Below are 20,957 nucleotides of genomic sequence, written 5' to 3'. Positions count from 1 at the left end.
ACAAAGGCAACCTTCAGAGTAGACAGGCAAAGCTCAAAGGAAACCTCAGCTCTGGTGTTCAGGGTCTCCCTTCCCCTATTTCTCTAACTTTTCCATTAGTCAGGAATTTAAGTCTCTTAAATGTAGTTGTCCATTGGGAGACCCTTGACTTCTTGCTTTCACAGAATCTCAGACTCTGTGTTTTGCTAGTGTATTTTTTTTAATTTAATTTTTTAACTTTTTATTTTATATTGGAGTATAGCCGATTAACAATGTTGTGATAGTTTCGAGTGCACAGCAAAACTCAGCCATACATATACATGTATCCATTCTCCCTGCTAGTGTATTTTTTAAAAACATTTTTATGAGGTGTTTTACTGTTAAACAAAAATAATTATACTATCTCAGTATATGCCTTTTAAAAATAATAATCATGTGGCTTTAAATACAACTTGTATTAAACAGGTTCAATTGTGAATATTTTTATAGTTATGTAATCCAAAGGAATTATTGTTGGGTTTGCTTGAGCTGATTGAAGAGCCCTCTGGAAAACAGATATCCGAAATTATTCTTCTTTTACTTCGGCCATTACAAACAGGTAATGAGTATATTGACATCTAAGTGTTTCTTGTTTTATTTGTGTAAGTGCCTTTATATTACTCCAAGATGTCAACACTATAGCAAAGTTTGTGCCTAATTATTTTTTTTTATATAAATTTATTTTTTTATTTTTGGCTGCGTTGGGTCTTCGTTGCTGTGCATGGGCTTTCTCTAGTTGCAGCGAGCGGGGACTACTCTTCGTTGCGGTGCACGGGCTTCTTATTGCAGTGGCTTCTCTTGTTGAGGAGCACGGGCTCTAGGTGCTCAGGCTTCTATAGTTGTGGCTCGCAGGCTCAGTAGTTGTGGCTCGTGGGTTCTAGAGTACAGGCTCAGTAGTTGTGGTGCACGGGCTTATTTCCTCCGCAGCATGTGGGATCTTCCTGGACCAGGGCTTGAATCTGTGTCCCCTGCATTGGCAGGTGGATTCTTAACCACTGTGCCACCAGGAAAGTCCCATAGTTTATGCCTAATTATTTAGTACTCTGCTTAAACTAGTAATAGCAATGCCAGTTTGAATCCTGCTGCTCACAGAAAGATGGCAATACCTGGCACAGAGATGGTACCCAGTAAATATTTTGTTGAATGTCATGCTCTTTTTCATGTGCTTTGTTGTGACCTATAGCTTTTTGCTTAATCTTCCTATCTGCAACTTATATTTAGAATTTTTCCTGTAAATATATTTAAAGGATTGCCTCTGCAGTGCTCAGTTTGATAGCATTGAGGTAGTCATGTATCTTAATTAAGAACAGTATTGGGCAGGGCATTGCTCAGCCTTTGCTTTAGGAGGTTGGGATTGGGAATAACAAAGGTACTACTGAACAATGAAACAAGTGTGGAAAGAAAAGTTTCCATAACTGAGTGCAAAAACAGTATTGGTAAGTAATGGACTTTGGCAACCAAGGCAGACAGTATTTATGCATGGGAAGAGACCACTTTTTCATTTTATAACGTACATATAACTCAGAGTCTGGTAGAAGGACCCAAAATCAGAAGCTAGAGTAAATTTATTTTAAATGTGAATGCCCAACAGCTTTGTATAACTTGAAATATTTAAAGTCTTCTAGAAAAAAAAATCTAATACTACTACCTTTCATTTTTACAGTGCTTTGTAGTTTACAAGACACTTGTTCCTATTTTATACTTATAACAACCAAAAAATATGGAAAGAAGTGTTTCCGTTTTAAGTATGTAACCTGTGGTATAAACATACCTAAACAAAATTTCATGGCACCTGTTGTAAAGTGCCATGATTGTAAGATGCTCCATTATTTTATGAACCCCTAAGAAGGAAAAAAATACTGCCAGTTAAGCTATCATATGTCATCCTGATATCAGAGTTGTCAAAATATGGGGGGGAAATATGTGTTGTACTTCTACATTTATTGGACTTCTCCCATGTTTAGCATACTTGATGAGGCTGCCTCAAGTAACAGCTCGGTCTCTGTTTTAGTGATTCAGAAACTTCGTAACAACAAGGCATATTCAGTTGGATTAGCATTGTCTACGCTTTGGAGTCAGCTGTCTCTCCTTCCTGTTCCATACTCAAAAGAACAAATACGAGCAGATGACTATGGCCTTTGTCAGTGCTGCAAGGCCTTAATAGAGTTCACTAAGCCTTTTGTGGAAGATGTCATTGATAACAAGGAAAACTCAATGGAAAATGAAAAATTAAAGGATGAAATACTGAAATTGTAAGTATATTTTTAAGAATAATTCATAACGGACTTAAGTGATAGTTCAGTTATTTTATGTTTCTTTGTTTTATTTGTTTGCAATGGAAATTTAAATCTAGTTTCTAATTTTGAATTTTAGAAGAATATGGGGTTCAGTTGATACAACATGGGCATTTAATGAAGCATCGATATTTTTAAAAAAATGAAACCAAAATCCATTTGTTTAGTTTACTTATATTCTTCTATGGATTGCCTTTACTCATCATGGTAAGTGAATAATAGCAGTGAAGGAAATAGATAGGTGTAGCTCAAAGAATCTGGTTTTCTGCAGGGGAATTATGTTTTTACTCTCCCTTTGAAAGTAGCAGAAGATGCACCAGACAGTTGAACTTCCAATTTGACAACAAAAACAGTAGCAGAGAACCCAGTAGCATTCACTCCAGGGTTACTGTAGACCAGTTTCGTGGAAGACAGTTTTTCCACAGATGGGGAGGGCCGGGGGAGGGGAGGATGGTTCAGGCGGCAATGCGAGTGATGGGGAGCAGCAGATGAAGCTTTGCTTGCTTGCCCGCTTGCCCGCCGCTCACCTCCTGCTGTGCGGCCCGGTTCCTAACAGGACGAGGACCAGTACCGGTCCGTGGCCCAGGGGTTGGGGACCCCTGCTGTAGACTATGTATGCATTGTTCAGTATGGCTGTCAAGCACTTGACATATAGTTAGTCCAAATTTAGTGCTCTAAGTGTAAAATCCTCCCTGTATTTCGAAGACTTGTTATTAAAAGAAATACTAAAATACCTCAATAATTTTTATACTGGTAACATATTGAAATAATGTCTCTGATATATGGGTTGATAAGATAAATTATTTAAATTAATTTTTCTTGTCTCACTACTTTTTTAATGTGATTACTAAAAAATTTTAAATTATATATGGGGCTTTAATTATATATGGGACTCTTGGATAGTGCTGGACTGGATTATATTGAACAACATGGACCAGTAATTTTATTTTTTAAATTTTGAGACTAAAACCACTGTTAGCTTTCTATTTTGTCAGGTTAGGTCATTAAAGCATTTTTTACCATTTATAAAACCCATTATTTCATGAAAGAAAACATATTTTAACTAAAATAGGTAAGGCTTAATCACAGAATAAATTTGATTTTCTAAATAAAACAAATATAGCTTTATGAAAAAATTACTGCATTGTCCTGATTTTCCTTAAACTAATGAAAACTACATATACACTAGCATTGGTCCTAAGACAAATATTCAGTATCCACTGGTATAGTCCAGACATGGAAGTGACTCTCTCTACATTGAATCTAGCAAGGTAGTCTCATGCTCTCCCCATTACTAGTAAGAAGGATCTTATATCACCAGTTTTATAGGCCATTGCGTTATTGGTGCTTATGTTATTTTTCATGTGAAAACTAGTTATTTTATACTTAGGAAGTGCTGTATTCATCGTTACCCATTTCTTAAATTTTAGTTGTTTCAGAAGCTTGAAATGCCCTTTGCTGACAGCACAATTTCTTGAGCAGTCTGATGACACTGGAGATGATCCTTTAAGGTGTTTTGCATCTGAAATAATAGTAAGTACAGCTAATTTAATGTTATAAAATCTGCTATCATCTAAAATATTACCTGCTGTATTCTCATATACTGCACATGGGCATGTAAATTGATACATTTATTAATAAAGCAATATATATTTTTTATAGAATATAGATAAACAAAAAGATGAAAAACAAACAGCAATAATTTCAATAACTAGATATAAATAATATTAACACCTGTATTGGAAAAATCTACAGTTCTCCTTCTGTGTCTTTTTCCTTTACTTTCACTCAGAACACTTCACTTCTGACATTTCTGGTCACAAGATGTGTGGGGTTTTTATCATTTCTTTCTTTTTTTAAAAATAAATTTATTTATTTATTTATTTTTGGCTGTGTTGGGTCTTCGTTGCTGCACATGGGCTTTCTCTAGTTGTGGCGAGCGGGGGCTACTCTTCATTGTGGTGCGTGTGCTACTCATTGCGGTGGCTTCTCTTGTTGCAGAGCACTGGCTCTAGGCACGCAGGCTTCAGTAGTTGTGGCTCATGGGCTCTAGAGCGCAGGCTCAGTAGTTGCGACGCACGGGCTTAGTTGCTCCGCCGTATGTGGGATCTTCCTGGACCAGGGCTCGAACCTGTGTCCCCTGCATTGGTAAGCAGATTCCTAACCGCTGAGGGAATCACCCTACCAATGCAGCCACCAGGGGAGTCCCATGGGGTTTCTTTCCCACACGAAACAATTCTGCAGCACCAGCTGGGTGTCCTACAGTTAAACTCAATTTTGACACTAACTACCTGGAGATAGTATCAGATTCAGCAGGTTAAGGGCTCAGTCCCATGAGACTGCTCCCTATTTCAGATGCCAATTGCTCGTGTTAGGTCCCCAGGTTACCCACAACTTCTGTTTGACTTGGCTACAAATCAGAGGTTCCATGACCTCCTCCTCTTTGGGTTCGATTATTTGCTAGAATGGCTCACAGAATTAAAGGAAACCCTTACTTATGTTTATTAGTTTATTAAAGGATATGATAAAGGATGCAGATGAACAGCCAAATGAAGAGATAGAACAGCCAAATGAAGACATAATTATACATAGGTCAAGGTCTGGGAGGGTCCCAAGTGCATGAGCTTCTGTTCTCATGATGTTGGAGTGCGTCACGCTCCCAGTATGTGGATGTGTTTACTAACCTGGAAGCTCTCTGAAACCCATACTTCGGGGATTTTATGGAGGCTTCCTCATTTAGGCTTGATAAGATATTAACTCCATTTCCAGTCCCTCTCCCCTCTCTACAGAACTGGGGGATGGGGCTCAAAATTCCAAGCTTCTAATCATGGCTTGGTCTTTCTCATTACCACCCCCCATCCAGGAACCATCTTAGTGCCCACTCTGAGTCACTTTAATAGAACAAAAGATGCTCCTAGTGTCTTATCCCTTAAGAATTTACAGAGGTTTTAGAGCTCTTTGTCAGGGACAGGGTTAAAGACAAACATTAGAACAAGAGATGTTCCTAGTGCTGTTATCACTTAGGAAGTTATAAGGGTTTCAGGAAAAAAAAGAAAAAAAAGGGTTTCAGGAGCCCCGTGCCAGCAACCAGTAGCAGAAACCAATATATATATATTTTCTGTTATCTCACAGCACCTTCCAGACTTTTTTCTGCTCTAATACTTATAAATAAATAAATATATACATATATAATTTTTAAAAAGATCCTATCATATTATATAGTTGACCCTTGAACAACGCTTAGAGGGTAGGGGCACCACAACTCTGCTCAGTCAGAAATCTGTGTATAACTTACAGTCAGCCCTCTGTATCCTGAATTTGAAATTTGAGGAGGGATAGGAGGAGTTAGGAGAGGAGATGCCAGAACTTTAGGGGAAATAGCTTCTGAGGATGAGAGATGATTTGGTAACTGATATACACAGATACATAGTTTAATGGGGTTAATGCTGATGGTCAAGGTAGCAGTAAAGAGGTTATGAGTGATGAAGAGGGATGGTGGAAGGCATTTTCCCAGGAGCACATAAGAGCCTGGGGCCTCTTCATTGTTGCCAATGCTAGAGTACAGTGTAAACCTCTGGATCCAATACAAACAGCACCATATGTGATATATGTACCCCAAGATGTCTATGAAAGTTGGAAACTGTTAAGGATTTTAAGCCTGGGAGTGATGTAATCAAACTGTTTTGAGTTCATCACTTTATTGGAGGATGAACTTAACTAAGAGTAGAAGGGAGATGGGTTAGGTGTCTTTTGGGAGTTAAGTGATAATGATGAGAGCCTGAGTATGGAAGGAAGAGAAGGCAGATTTGAGAACTTTATCGGTAGATAAAATTAGCAAAGTTTGGTAATGGATTGGATTTAGAAGAATAGTAAAAAGGTTGAGTTATGGACAAGGTTTTTTGCTTAGTTAACAGGACAGGTGAAGTTGCCAATAATTAAGATAGAGAATACACAGCAAGCAGTAGGGGGTTTTGTGCTTAAAAAAATTTTTTTTTTATTATGGAAATTTAAGACATTCATAAAAATAGAACAATATAACATACTCTCATGTATCTTCTGCTCCGCTTTAACAATTATCAACCTTTTTGCCAGTCTTGTTTTATCTAGCCTCCCTCTTTTTTTTTTTTTGAGTTGATAAGCAATGTAAAGTTAGGTTATTTTTTTTTTAATTTTTTAAAATTAATTTTTATTGGCATATAGTTGATACACAATGTTGTGTTAGTTTTAGGTGTACAGCAAAGTGATTCAGTTATACATATACATATATCCACTCTTATTCTTACTCTGTAATAGGGCATTACAGAGTACTGAGTAGAGTCCCTGTGCTATACAGTAGGTCCTTGTTAGTGATCTATTTTTTTTTTTTTAAGGAGGGAAGGTAAGTAATTTTTTTAAAAAATTTATTTATTTATGGCTGTGTTGGGTCTTCGTTTCCGTGCGAGGGCTTTCTCTAGTTGTGGCAAGCGGGGGCCACTCTTCATCGCGGTGCGTGGTCCTCTCACTATCGCAGCCTCTCTTGTTGCGGAGCACAGGCTCCAGACGCGCAGGCTCAGTAATTGTGGCTCACGGGCTTAGTTGCTCCGCGGCATGTGGGATCCTCCCAGACCAGGGCTTGAACCCGTGTCCCCTGCATTGGCATGCAGATTCTCAACCACTGCACCACCAGGGGAGCCCTATTTTATATATAGTAGTACGTGTATGTCAGTCCCAATCTCCCAGTTCATCCCTCCCCCCCACCCCCAGCCTCCCTCTTTTTTTGCTGTAGTATTTTATAGAAAGTCTACATATATCATTTCATCTGTGAGTCTTTATGTATGCTTCTCTAATTGGTAAAGACTTTTTAAAAAACATAACCACAATGCCATTATGACACCTAACAAGAGTAACAATAATTTCTAATATATGTATCTCTAATACCCAGAGAGAACAGGTTTTTAAGGAGCAAATTTTGGAAAAGAGTAGATGAGATTACCCAAAGCGGTAGATCAATGTGAGAAAAGAAAAGTGTTCAGGACTGAATCCTGTAGGGTACCAGCACTTAAGATGAGCCCACCAAAGAGACCAAGAAAGGAGAGTCAAAGAGGTGATGAAAATATCACAGAAACTGGGGTGGTAGAGCTCAGGAAGAAGGAAATGATTGCTACTGTTAAATGCAGGAAAGATAGTCTGTAGAGTAGGAGTTGAAAAGCATCCGTTGGATTTAGGAAGATGGCATTGATGGCATTGATAATCTTAGCAAGAGCAGTTTGAGTGGAGTGTGGGAGACAAAAATCAGTGGACTAGATAAAGGAGTGCATGAAAAATGAGAAAAAGGAGATGACTAGTATAAGCTATTCTTTAAGAGTTTGGATGAATAAGGAAGAAGAGAGGCAACAGAGAAGACATGGCCTTAGATAGGAAGGTAATTGGGGGAGACCGGTGTGAGGTGTGAGCATGTTTATAGGCTGAAGGGGTGGGAACCATCACAGGGGAAAAGAGAAGTGTTATGGGATAACTGAAATAATGTGGCTCAAGGAGAGCAGACAGCTGGGCATAGGATTGAGGACACCTGGAGAGGAAGAGGCAAGAACTGGTATGCAGGTAGAAAAATTTGTAGCAGAAATGGAGTATTATAATTGAGGGAATTATATTATTATTATAATATAATTATTAATGCTCTTATAATTGAGGGAATCAGACCCACTGTCCTCAGATTCCTTAAGAATGAGAGGTGGAAATGAGGATTGAACAAGGGGCTTCAGGCAACTGGTAAAGGTTTGGAATATTGAGTGGAGAGAAAAGAGAGGTAGAAGACGAAGAAAACATTAATCAGTAGTGCTAAGCACTTGGCGACTGTGGTTGGAGACCACAACTATAGTGATAATACTATTTTTGTGTGATTTTTCTCGAGCAGTACTCAGCTACCTGGGTGTAGAAGTAGAGAAGGTGGTTTGTAGCTGTTTTTCCAAGGCTGGCATTTTGTTGGGTAGACGTAGCTAACAGAAATGTAGGGTGCAGATAGTTCAAATAACTAATAGTGCATTGGTTGGTTAGGGAAAGAAGGGGATTAAGAGGGGACAGATGGGTAGGTTAAAATGAAGGCATAACAAGACTAGAGAAGTTAGAGGTAGATGAGTAGGTTGGCATGGGAGGTAAAATAAGAAATTGTGGTCAGAAAATGAGATGCTGGAGTTTAGGTATCTAATATGGAATAGCTCCAAATTTTGATAGAGATCCAGGATGGAATTAGATGCCAAAACGGATTAGAAATTAAGGTCGTTAGAATTTAGTGGTCAGAAAAACCATGAGGCTGGCCTGTTACAGGAGTTATCTACATGAACATTCAATTTTTCTAGGATCATAGCAGGAGCTGGATAGAGAAAAAGGATGTGAGCAGGTACCAGTCTTCAGTGAACATGGGGAAATGACCAGGAAGTCAGCATATGACAGAGATGAGGACAGATAAAGGGCAGTATGGCACCTGCCTCAAAGGAAAATGTGCTTTTGCCTGAGAGTGCAGGAAGAACCAAGATAATACTAAGCCTCTACCCATACCACCCTTTCCTACTGCTGCCTTCCTGGCTGTGCAATGTAAGAGGTGTGAGAGTATGAGCAGCTCCCACCAGAAACCAGTCAGGTTTAATGAGAGCAGTGAGATAGAGTAAGCATCCTATGAAGAGGTTGAGGGTATAGGGAAGAGGTTCTAAGGTCTCAGTCAGTGGAAGGCCCATTACAAGTAAAGCCAGCAGTGAGGAAGCACAAAGCAGTTAAGAAATAGAAGTGAAATCAGTGTAGGAAGTGAAGTGAGGAGGTGCCTTCTTTTCTATGCTGAAGAAGTATAGGTAAATGTGGCATGCCTCAGCCATCCCTCTGGCACAAGTTGTTTTGGTATAGAACTGCTTGAATGTCCCGGGGGCTGCAGCGTAGGAACATTTCATGAAAGGGCAAAGACTGCCATGAGAAATTGTAGAGGGGCAGGTATGTTGGGTCTGAGCAAGGCTGCTGGATGGTATGTGGATGGATAGTGAAGACCCTAATTGGACACAGGTGGACCCCAAATATCTACAGCAGCACTGTAGGATCTGGTTACATATAATGATTTTTTAAAAGGTTAATAACCTTACTCTGGAAAAAAAACCCAACACACATCTAGCATTGGCTGAATTAAGAAATGGAGCTTCATGATTAAGAGGACATTTGGAATCTGAATACAGTAAATTTTTGTTTTATGGATATAACAAGAATACAAGGCTTCGAAAATCAGTACAGCAGTATGTATTTAGTATCTGGTGGCTGAATAGCAGTCTCTTGTGACTGAGGATTATTTTCCATGGTTCATTTTTGTGTTCTGAAATGGCTAATGGAGCCATCTGGAGTAGGCAGGTTTTAACTCCCTGAAGGCCAGAAAAGTGTTATTTGGCTTTCTAATTCTCCACAATGGCAGGCCCAGTGCCTGGCACTCAAGTATTTACTGAATAAATGAGTGAATATGTGGAAGGTCAGCTTTAGCTCAGTTGTTTCTGTCATTCCGTTGACTTCTATATAGTAGTTTGTTGTGACCTTAACTTTCTCAAACTTTTTTTGTGGGGCTTCTCAATAAATATTGACATACGTATTATGTCATTTTCTAGATAAGGAAACTGAGGCTTTAAAGAGGTTAGGTAACTAACCCAGTATCTAACAGCTAATAGGTGGTAGAGCCAAAACTCAGATTAATTTCATTGGATACTGAAGGTCAGGTGCTTTCCAGCACACTAGAATTGGAAATGGTATAAGAGGTGTAGGAGTGACCTTGTATTTCTTAAGTCTCTCTTTTTCTCTTTCCTTCCCCCCTTAAAACAAATGATCAAACATAAAACTGTAGTCAGTTAACTCAGGCAAGGATGCGTCTCTTTCTCTCATAACACAAGAGCCCATATGACCTGAGGTATCAGTACTGTTTCCTCTGTTCAGCCACTGGCCAGTGTTCCTCCTGCCCACTCCATATCCAGGCAGACAGTGGTCAGTAGAGCATTGTTCCTAGAGTATTCTTCATTTGAGTAGTTTACTATCATTTCATGATACTTGTATGTCTCACATTTTTAGATTGTTCTCAAATATCTCTGAAGCATTTTTTAAACTGTGATGAAATATATATAAAATTTACCATTTTAACCATTAACTGTATAGTTCAGTGGCATTAAGTACATTCACATTGTTGTGTAATGATCACCACCATCCATCTCCAGAACTGTTTCATCTTCCCACCCACTTAGTTCCTTCAGGTTGTTGGCAAAAACTTATCTTCTTGAAGCTGTAGGATTGAGGTCCCCATTTTCTTGCTGGCCAGGGACCACTTTCAGTTTCTAGAAGCTGCCTGTGGTTCCTTGACAGACAGCCCTCTTCATAGGCCCCCTCACAACTTGGCAGCTTAGTTCTTTAAAGCCAGCAGGGGTGAGTTTCTGACTCTTAAGGAGGGTCTGGATCCTGTTTAAAAACGTTCTTCCTGTTAAGTCGGGTCCATGGAGGATAGTGTCTCTTCTCAACTCAAATCAGCTGACTTGGGACTTTAATTACATCTGCAAAAATCCCTTCATTTTTGTCATATAACATAATCTAATCATAGGGGTGGCATCTTGCCATATTCTGTTGGTTACAAGCAAGTCTCACAGGTCCCATCCACACTCAAGAGGAGGGGATTTTATAGGATGGGGATTTTATAGGATGTGAATATGGGGTGGGAGAGGGCACAGTAGAGTGTCTGCTGTACCTTCCTTTTTTATCCGTTTCGTAGGGATTTTTATCAGCAATTGGACACCCTTTCCTCAAAATGATTTTTAATCATGGAAGGAAAAAGAAGACTTGGGATTATCTTGAATTTGAGGAAGAAGAAGACAAACAGTTATCAGACTCTATGGCTTCTCTGGCATATCTAGTATTTGTACAGGGCATCAGTATTGATCAGCTTCCAATGGTCTTAAGGTAGGAGTTATTGTTTATGTATTCTGAAAGGAATAGCATCAAACTCATTTATCTAATGTCCAATATGTGTTTATTAATGTACTAGTACATTTTCAGTGAAGTATAAACAAAACCTATTTTTATGCTAAATATTACTGCATATAATCCGTTAAAGCCAGTAGTCATCAAGTAGTGAAAGTGGTTGGGTGGGTGGGTGTTGAAATAGACATAAGGAATGATTGGGACAAGAGTCACAAAGTGTTAAACTGAGCTTGGTTTTGAAGCTATTGGGCCAGTTACCAATAGGGTGGTCTAAATTGCCATCATCTTTTCACTGGATTATTAATGTAATCCTGAGTGGATATTTATATATCTACTCTCAATCCCTTTTAATCCAATTTATTCTCAACACATAGAAAGTGAAGCTTTTAAGAGTCGTTCCTTAATGAAAACCCTTCAGTGGCTTCCTAAATGGCTCTAAGAATAAAGTCTTAAATGCCTTCCCATGAGACAAGCTTATGCATGATCTGGTCCTTGCTTTATTGTCCTGATTCATCTCCTACCACCTTTCCTCTTGTTTACTGTGCTCCAGTAACACAGATCTTCTTTTGGTATCTTGTTCACATGTGTCATGAACCTTCCTGCTATAGGACCTTTGTACATGCTTAGAACCATCTTTATCCTTAAATATAGCTTTCTGAGGAAAGCCTTCTTTACCACCCAGTTTAGGTTGAATCTTCCTGTTATAATGACCTTGACCTTGTGTTTCATTTCCCATAAAGTTTTTAAACTAAATTTTTAATCAAAACTTTAAAAAATAAATACATATTTCTTTTTTTTTTTTTCTGAGGATAGCATTATTTATTAATACAATTAAATTGAATAAATAATTATGTTTTTACACCCTCCTCTCCTGAAAGGCAACATCCTGACAAATCAAGTCTGGAATAACCTTTAATTTCATAACTGGGGACACGTGAATTCAATTTTTTTTTTTTTTCCACACACACACACACACTGTATTTTATTTTTACAAGAGATAAATAGACTGACACCAAGCATTGTAAATGGATGACCACAACAAAAGCAACAATGATTGCAATTACCAAACACGAAACACACTCATGCTATGTCATAATATTGACATTCAGTCCAGTAATCCTCCACTGTAACAGCTCCTTTACTTTGCAGTGAAAATTGATTTGTATATTCTTTGCCTCTGAGTCCTTGTGGGATTTTTTTTTTCAATTCAAACAGAAAGTCACAAAAACTATAATCAGTCCTCATCAGTTCACTCAGTCCCATGCAATTAATTCTTTGTTCATCTTGATCCTTTGTTAGCACCCCTACAGGTTCATCAGTTTTCCTCCAGAGCTCCGAAAATGCTCATTCATTCAGTCCAGCAGTACAGTCAGTTACCAGAAACCTGCACCTGTCAGAATCCTCTCCACGAATTCGTTGAAGATGAAACCCCCCTATAGGAACATATTTGCAAAAGCATCACAGTACACCCAGAACTGTCCGCAAATGACAAAAGACCTAAAAATGACCACGGTTAAAGATTTGATGAAAGTTCATAATAATGCAATTGACAAGGAAATTTAGTTATTTCTGAGATATACATTTTAAAGTAATAACTAGAATTATGACTTATAACATTATACCAGAACATATAAGATTTTTAGAAATTTCATGTAATGTCTGAAACATTTATATTAACATATTTCCATACAAATAACCCAATGAAAGTTTAGTATTAGTTGTTTTGTTTGTTTGTTTTTTTTATACTGCAGGTTCTTATTAGTCATCAGTTTTATACACATCAGTGTATACATGTCAATCTCAATCGCCCAATTCAGCACACCACCATCCCCACGCCACCGCAGTTTTCCCCCGTTGGTGTCCATATGTCTGTTCTCTACATCTGTGTCTCAACTTCTGCCCTGCAAACCGGGTCATCTGTACCATTTTTCTAGGTTCCACATACATGCGTTAATATACGATATTTGTTTTTCTCTTTCTGACTTACTTCACTCTGTATGACAGTCTCTAGATCTATCCACATCTCAGGAAATGACTCAATTTCGTTCCTTTTTATGGCTGAGTAATATTCCATTGTATATATGTACCACATCTTCTTTATCCATTCGTCTGTCTATGGGTTGTAGGTTGCTTCCATGACCTGGCTATTGTAAATAGTGCTGCAATGAACATTGGGGTGCATGTGTCTTTTTGAATTATGGTTTTCTCAGGGTGTATGCCCAGTAGTGGGATTGCTAGATCATATGGTAATTCTATTTTTAGTTTTTTAAGGAACCTCCATACTGTTCTGCATAGTGGCTGTATCAATTTACATTCCCACCAACAGTGGAAGAGGGTTCCCTTTTCTCCACACCCTCTCCAGCATTTGTTGTTTGTAGATTTTCTGATGATGCCCATTCTAACTGGTGTGAGGTGATAACTCATTGTAGTTTTGATTTTCATTTCTCTAATAATTAGTGATGTTCAGCATCTTTTCATGTGCTTCTTGGCCATCTGTATGTCTTCTTTGGAGAAATGTCTATTTAGGTCTTCTGCCCAGTTTTGGATTGGGTTTTTTGTTTCTTTAATATTGAGCTGAATGAGCTGTTTATATATTTTGGAGATTAATCCTTTGTCTGTTGATTCGTTTGCAAATATTTTCTCCCATTCTGAGGGTTGTCTTTTCGTCTTGTTTATGGTTTCCTTTGCTGTGCAAAAGCTTTGAAGTTTCATTAGGTCCCATTTGTTTATTTTTGTTTTTATTTCCATTACTCTAGGAGGTGGATCAAAAAAGATCTTGCTATGATTGATGTCAAAGAGTGTTCTTCCTATGTTTTCCTCTAAGAGTTTTATAGTGTCCGGTCTTACATTTAGGTCTCAAATCCACTTTGAGTTTATTTTTGTGTATGGTGTTAGGGAGTGTTCTAATTTCATTCTTTTACATGTAGCTGTCCAGTTTTCCCAGCACCACTTATTGAAGAGATTGTCTTTTCTCCATTGTATATCTTTGCCTCCTTTGTCATAGATTAGTTGACCATAGGTTCATGGGTTTACCTCTGGGCTTTCTATCTTGTTCCATTGATCTATGTTTCTGTTTTTGTGCCAGTACCATATTGTCTTGATTACTGTAGCTTTGTAGTGTAGTCTGAAGTCAGGGAGTCTGATTCCTCCAGCTCCGTTTTTTTCCCTCAAGACTGCTTTGGCTATTCAGGGTCTTTTGTGTCTCCATACAAATTTTAAGATGATTTGTTCTAGTTCTGTAAAAAATGCCATTGGTAATTTGATAGGGATTGCATTGAATCTGTAGATTGCTTTGGGTAGTATAGTCATTTTCACAATATTGATTCTTCCAATCCAAGAACATGGTATATCTCTCCATCTGTTGGTATCAACTTTAATTTCTTTCGTCAGCGTCTTATAGTTTTCTGCATACAGGTCTTTTGTCTCCATAGGTAGGTTTATTCCTAGATATTTTATTCTTTTTGTTGCAATGGTAAATAAGAGTGTTTCCTTAATTTCTCTTTCAGATTTTTCATCATTGGTGTATAGGAATGCAAGAGATTTCTGTGCATTAATTTTGTATCCTGCAACTTTACCAAATTCATTGATTAGCTCTAGTAGTTTTCTGGTGGCATTTTTAGGATTCTCTATGTATAGTATCATGTCATCTGCAAACAGTGACAGTTTTACTTCTTCTTTTCCAATTTGTATTCCTTTTATTTCTTTTTCTTCTCTGATTGCCGTGGCTAGGACTTCCAAAACTATGTTGAATAATAGTGGTGAGAGTGGACATCCTTGTCTTGTTCCTGATCTTAGAGGAAATGCTTCCAGTTTTTCACCATTGAGAATGATGTTTGCTGTGGGTTTGTCATATATGGCCTTTATTATGTTGAGGTAGGTTCCCTCTATGCCCACTTTCTGGAGGGTTTTTATCATAAATGGGTGTTGAACTTTGTCAAAAGCTTTTTCTACATCTATTGAGATGATCATATGGTTTTTATTCTTCAGTTTGTTAATATGGTGTATCACATTGTTTGATTTGTGTATATTGAAGAATCCTTGCATCCCTGGGATAAATCCCACTTGATCGTGGTGTATGATCCTTTTAATGTGTTGTTGGATTCTGTTTGCCAGTATTTTGTTGATTGAGGATTTTTGCATCTATATTCATCAGTGATATTGGTCTGTAATTTTCTTTTTTTGTAGTATCTTTGTCTGGTTTTGGTATCAGGGTGATGGTGGCCTCATAGAATGAGTTTGGGAGTGTTCCTTCCTCTGCAATTTTTTGGAAGAGTTTGAGAAAGATGGGTGTTAGCTGTTCTCTAAATGTTTGATAGAATTCACCTGTGAAGCCATCTGGTCCTGGACTTTTGTTTGTTGGAAGATTTTTAATCACAGTTTCAATTTCATTACTTGTGATTGATCTGTTCATATTTTCTGTTTCTTCCTGGTTCAGTCTTGGAAGGTTATACCTTTCTAATAATTTGTCCATTTCTTCCAGGTTGTCCATTTTATTGGCATAGAGTTGCTTGTAGTAGTCTCGTAGGATGCTTTGTATTTCTGTGGTGTCTGTTGTAACTTCTCCTTTTTCACTTCTAATTTTATTGATTTGAGTCCTCTCCCTCTTTTTCTTGATGAGTCTGGCTAACGGCTTATCAATTTTGTTTATCTTCTCAAAGAACCAGCTTTTAGTTTTATTGATCTTTGCTATTGTTTTCTTTGTTTCTATTTCATTTATTTCTGCTCTGATCTTTATGATTTCTTTCCTTCTGCTAACTTTGGGTTTTGTTTGTTCTTCTTCCTCTAGTTCCTTTAGGTGTAAGGTTAGATTGTTTACTTGAGATTTTTCTTGTTTCTTTCGGTAGGCTTGTATAGCTATAAACTTTCTTCTTAGAACTGCTTTTGCTGCATCCCGTAGGTTTTGGATCGTCGTGTTTTCATTGTCATTTGTCTGTAGGTATTTTTTCATTTCCTCTTTGATTTCTTCAGTGACCTCTTGGTTATTTAGTAACATATTGTTTAGCCTCCCTGTGTTTGTGTTTTTTACGTTTTTTTCCCTGTAATTCATTTCTAATCTCATAGCATTGTGGTCAGAAAAGATGCTTGATATGATTTCAATTTTCTTAAATTTACTGAGGCTTGATTTGTGACCCAAGATGTGATCTATCCTGGAGAATGTTCCGTGCGCACTTGAGAAGAAAGTGTAATCTGCTGTTTTTGGATGGAATGTCCTATAAATATCAATTAAATCTATCTGGTCTGTTGTGTCATTTAAAGCTTCTGTTTCCTTATTTATTTTCATTTTGGATGATCTGTCCATTGGTGTAAGTGAGGTGTTAAAGTCCCCCACTATTACTGTGTTACTGTCAATTTCCTCTTTTATAGCTGTTAGCCATTGCCTTATGTATTGAGGTGCTCCTATGTTGGGTGCATATATATTTAGAATTGTTATATCTTCTTCTTGGATTGATCCCTTGATCATTATGTAGTGTCCTTCCTTGTCTCTTGTAACATTCTTTATTTTAAAGTCTATTTTATCTGATATGAGTATTGCTACTCCAGCTTTCTTTTGATTTCCATTTGCATGGAATATCTTTTTCCATCCCCTGACTCTCAGTCTGTATGTGTCCCTAGGTCTGAAGTGGGTCTCTTGTAGACAGCATATAGATGGGTCTTGTTTTTGTATCCATTCAGCAAGCCTGTGTCTTTTGGTTGGAGCATTTAATCCATTCACGTTTAAGGTAATTATCAATATGTATATTCCTATGACCATTTTCTTAATTGTTTTGGGTTTGTTTTTGTAGGTCCTTTTCTTCTCTTGTGTTTCCCACTTAGAGAAGTTCCTTTAGCATTTGTTGTAGAGCTGGTTTGGTGGTGTTGAATTCTCTTAGCTTTTGCTTGTCTGTAAAGCTTTTGATTTCTCCATTGAATCTGAATGAGATCTGTGCTGGGTAGAGTAATCTTGGTTGTAGTTTCTTCCCTTTCATCACTTTAAGTATATCATGCCACTCGCTTCTGGCTTGTAGAGTTTCTGCTGAGAAATCAGCTGTTAACCTTATGGGAGTTCCCTTGTATGTTATTTGTCGTTTTTCCCTTGCTGCTTTCAATAATTTTTCTTTGTCTTTAATTTTTGCCAATTTGATTACTGTGTGTCTCGGCGTGTTTCTCCTTGGGTTTATCGTATATGGGACTCGCTGCGCTTCCTGGACTTGGGTGGCTATTTCCTTTCCCATGTTAGGGAAGTTTTCGATTATAATCTCTTCAAATATTTTTTCTGGTCCTTTCTCTCTCTCTTCTCCTTCTGGGAACCCTATAATGCGAATGTTGTTGCGTTTAATGTTGTCCCAGAGGTCTCTTAGGCTGTCTTCATTTCTTTTCATTCTTTTTTCTTTAGTCTGTTCCATGGCAGTGAATTCCACCATTCTGTCTTCCAGGTCACTTATCCGTTCTTCTGCCTCAGTTATTCTGCTATTGATTCCTTCTAGTGTAGTTTTCATTTCAGTTATTGTATTGGTCATCTCTGTTTGTTTGTTCTTTAATTCTTCTAGGTCTTTGTTAAACATTTCTTGCATCTTCTCGGTCTTTGTCTCCATTCTTATTCCGAGGTCCTGGATCATCTTCACTATCATTATTCTGAATTCTTTTTCTGGAAGGTTGCCTATCTCCACTTCATTTAGTTGTTTTTCTGGGGTTTTATCTTGTTCCTTCATCTGGTACATAGCCCTCTGCCTTTTCATCTTGTCTGTCTTTCTGTGAATGTGGTTTTTGTTCCACAGGCTGCAGGATTATAGTTTTTCTTGCTTCTGCTGTCTGCCCTCTGGTGGTTGAGGCTATCTAAGAGGCTTGATGGGAGGCTCTGGTGGTGGGTAGAGCTGACTGTTGCTGTGGTGGTCAGAGCTCAGTACAACTTTAATCCACTTGACTGTTGATGGGTGGGGCTGGGTTCCCTCCCTGTTGGTTGTTTTACCTGAGGCAACGCAACACTGGAGCCTACCTGGGCTCTTTGGTGGGGCTAATGACAGACTCTGGGAGTGCTCATGCCAAGGAGTACTTCCCAGAACTTCTGCTGCCAATGTCCTTGTCCCCACGGTGAAACAGAGCCACCCCCCGCCTCTGCCGGAGACCTTCCAACACTAGCAGGTAGGTCTGGTTCAGTCTCCCCCGGGGTCACTGCTCCTTCCCCTGGGTCCCAATGCGCACACTATTTTGTGTGCGCCCTCCAAGAGTGGGGTCTCTGTTTCCCCCAGTCCTGTCGAAGTCCTGCAATCAATTCCCACTAGGCTTCAAAGTCTGATTCTCTATGAATTCCTCCTCCCGTTGCCGGACCCCCAGGTTGGGAAGCCTGACGTGGGGCTCAGAACCTTCACTCCAGTGGGCGGACTTCTGTGGTATAAGTGTTCGCCAGTCTGTGAGTCACCCACCCACCAGTTACGGGATTTGATTTTACTCTGATTGCGCCCCTCCTACCGTCTCATTGTGGCTTCTCCTTTGTCTTTCGATGTGGGGTATCTTTTTTGGTGAGTTCCAGTGTCTTCCTGTCGATGATTGTCCAGCAGCTAGTTGTGATTCTGGTGCTCTTGTCCTTCTACTCCGCCATCTTGGTTCCTCTCTCAATACATATTTCTATAATGTAACACCTTTTAGACCTTAAGGTCCATGATAATAAGGATTGTGTATTTGTGTTGCAGGCCTTGGGTGTATTTGTGTAATTTGTATATTTAGGTATGAATATACCTGGAGATATATTTGTATGTAAATATAGCAATAATAGCTACCACTTGCATGTTTACCATGTATTAAACACTATAACAGCTTTGTATACATTATCTAATCTTTATAATAACCCTTTTAAATAGAGCACTATCTCATTTTACAGATGAAAATAACTAGCTTAGGCAAGTTATGATACATACCACCCAAGATCATACAACTAGTTAGTAGTATAGGTGGAATTCAAACATAGTTCTGTCTGACCCCAGAGCATAGACCCTTTATCACACTCTGCCACCAAAAGGACTTACGTATGTATATTAGTTTGCTAGAGCTGACATAACAAAGTACCACAAACTGTGGATAGCTTAAAATAACAGAAATTTATTATCTTATCATTCTAGAGGTTAGAAGTCTGAGGTCAAGATGTGGTCAGGATTGGTTCCTTCCTTGATGTTCCTTGGCTTGTAGGTGCATCACTCCAGTCTTTGCCTTCATGTTCATATAGAATTCTCCCTGTGTGCTTGTCTCTGTCCACATTTCCCTTTTTTATAAGGATAGCAGTCATATTGGATTAAGACTCATATTAATGACCTCAGTTTATCTTGATTACCTCTGTAAAGATCCTGTCCCCAGGGTGGGGGGTTCCTGCTCTGTCCCTGCCCATCACTACCCCAACTTTTTAAAAAAGAGAGACTTTTTCTCCAAATAAGGTCGTATGCTGAGGTACTGGCAGTTAGGACTACAGCATATCTTTTTTGAGAGGACACAATTCAACCCATAACAGTATTTATGTATGTAAAACTTCTAAAAGTGCATGTGTATGTGTGTGTGTGTGTGTGCGTGTGTGTGTGTTTATATATACATGTTTTTTCTATTTTAGCCCATCATACCTTTTGCAGTTTAATATGGGGCATATTGAAGTCCTTTTACAAAGGTAAGATCATTTAGATGGCATCTCAGAATTAAATAGTAATGTTAAAATAGTTCTTGTCAAGATCAGGGGAGACTACTTTCTCTTTGCCAGACCCTAGTTAATTAATTGATTCGTTTATAAAATAGTGAAGCAGATATTCACAGCAGAGATAGAAGTGAACCAAAGATGTTTTTACAACAAAATCTCTTATTTTAAACGAAAGATAATTTTAAAATATTGTCTTCTAAAGAGGTTTCCAGTCATCTGCTTCTAAGGTTTCTTTGCTTATTTCAGAAGTTGATAAATTAAACCACCTCTATCCCACTGCAGCCTCGTCTGATCTAAGGAGGGGTGGTCAATAAAAGAAATTCATCCTTGGTTTTGCTTCGTGGACACAATCTGAACTGCATCAAAAGGAAGGAAGTGTCTTAACTCCACCTTTTATAACTTAGATTATTGATAGTGATATCATTCAATAGCTTTTCTCATTTGACGCACTAATAAGAAGGAAGACTTTCTCTTTTAACAAAAAATTACCAAGTAACGGGTATGCATAGTTTTCCCAGACAGATAAAATTTAAGAATTTTGCAAAACTCTATGCTTTGTTTTCTTTTTCTATAACATGTTTAAATTATCTCTTGAGATCAGTCAGGACCTTTCAGTACTATCCTCTAGGAATACTAGTGACAGTTTATTAATCCCATCTCTTCCCAGGTGAAGGAAGATTTGTAACATGGCAAATGTCCAAAGCCTCGGCCTACAAGGCAGGAATTTCCAAGGGTCTCCTGGCACAAGTAGTTATTAACTCTGTAAATTTACTGTATTATGTATGTCTTAATGATTTTACATTTTTACTTAGCTTCTGTTATATTCATAAAATGAAAATATGTATTGATTTCAATCTTAAGTTCTATAGTCTTAAGATTTCCAAACTGTTTAGTCATTGAGCCAAAAAACATAACATTTTTAATTCCTTGTATGGTTAGAATAAGAACCTGGAGCCTGAGATAATATTTTTTGCCACAGATCTTAAATATTTAGTTAACAATGATTGTAGAACTTAATAATCACAAATGGA

General features: G+C 38.2%; 1 protein-coding gene across 5 annotated transcripts in view; it reads left to right on the top strand.

Moving 5' to 3' along the window:
- Positions 1-20,957, top strand: part of GLMN (glomulin, FKBP associated protein) — a 47,203-nt gene that overhangs the window by 8,495 nt on the left and 17,751 nt on the right. For all 5 annotated transcript variants that reach the window (XM_036871160.1, XM_036871187.1, XM_036871154.1 and 2 more), the window contains exons 5-9: positions 469-577; positions 2,030-2,270; positions 3,743-3,845; positions 11,065-11,252; positions 19,846-19,899. In XM_036871160.1, coding sequence (XP_036727055.1) covers positions 469-577; positions 2,030-2,270; positions 3,743-3,845; positions 11,065-11,252; positions 19,846-19,899 — 695 coding nt within the window. The remainder of the gene's footprint in view (positions 1-468; positions 578-2,029; positions 2,271-3,742; positions 3,846-11,064; positions 11,253-19,845; positions 19,900-20,957) is intronic.

The sequence above is a fragment of the Balaenoptera musculus genome, chromosome 1 (assembly GCF_009873245.2).
Source record: "Balaenoptera musculus isolate JJ_BM4_2016_0621 chromosome 1, mBalMus1.pri.v3, whole genome shotgun sequence".
Classification (NCBI taxonomy): Eukaryota; Metazoa; Chordata; class Mammalia; order Artiodactyla; family Balaenopteridae; genus Balaenoptera; species Balaenoptera musculus.
The sequence above is the reverse complement of the archived record's forward strand: the minus strand, read 5'-3'. Positions and strand labels throughout refer to the sequence as shown.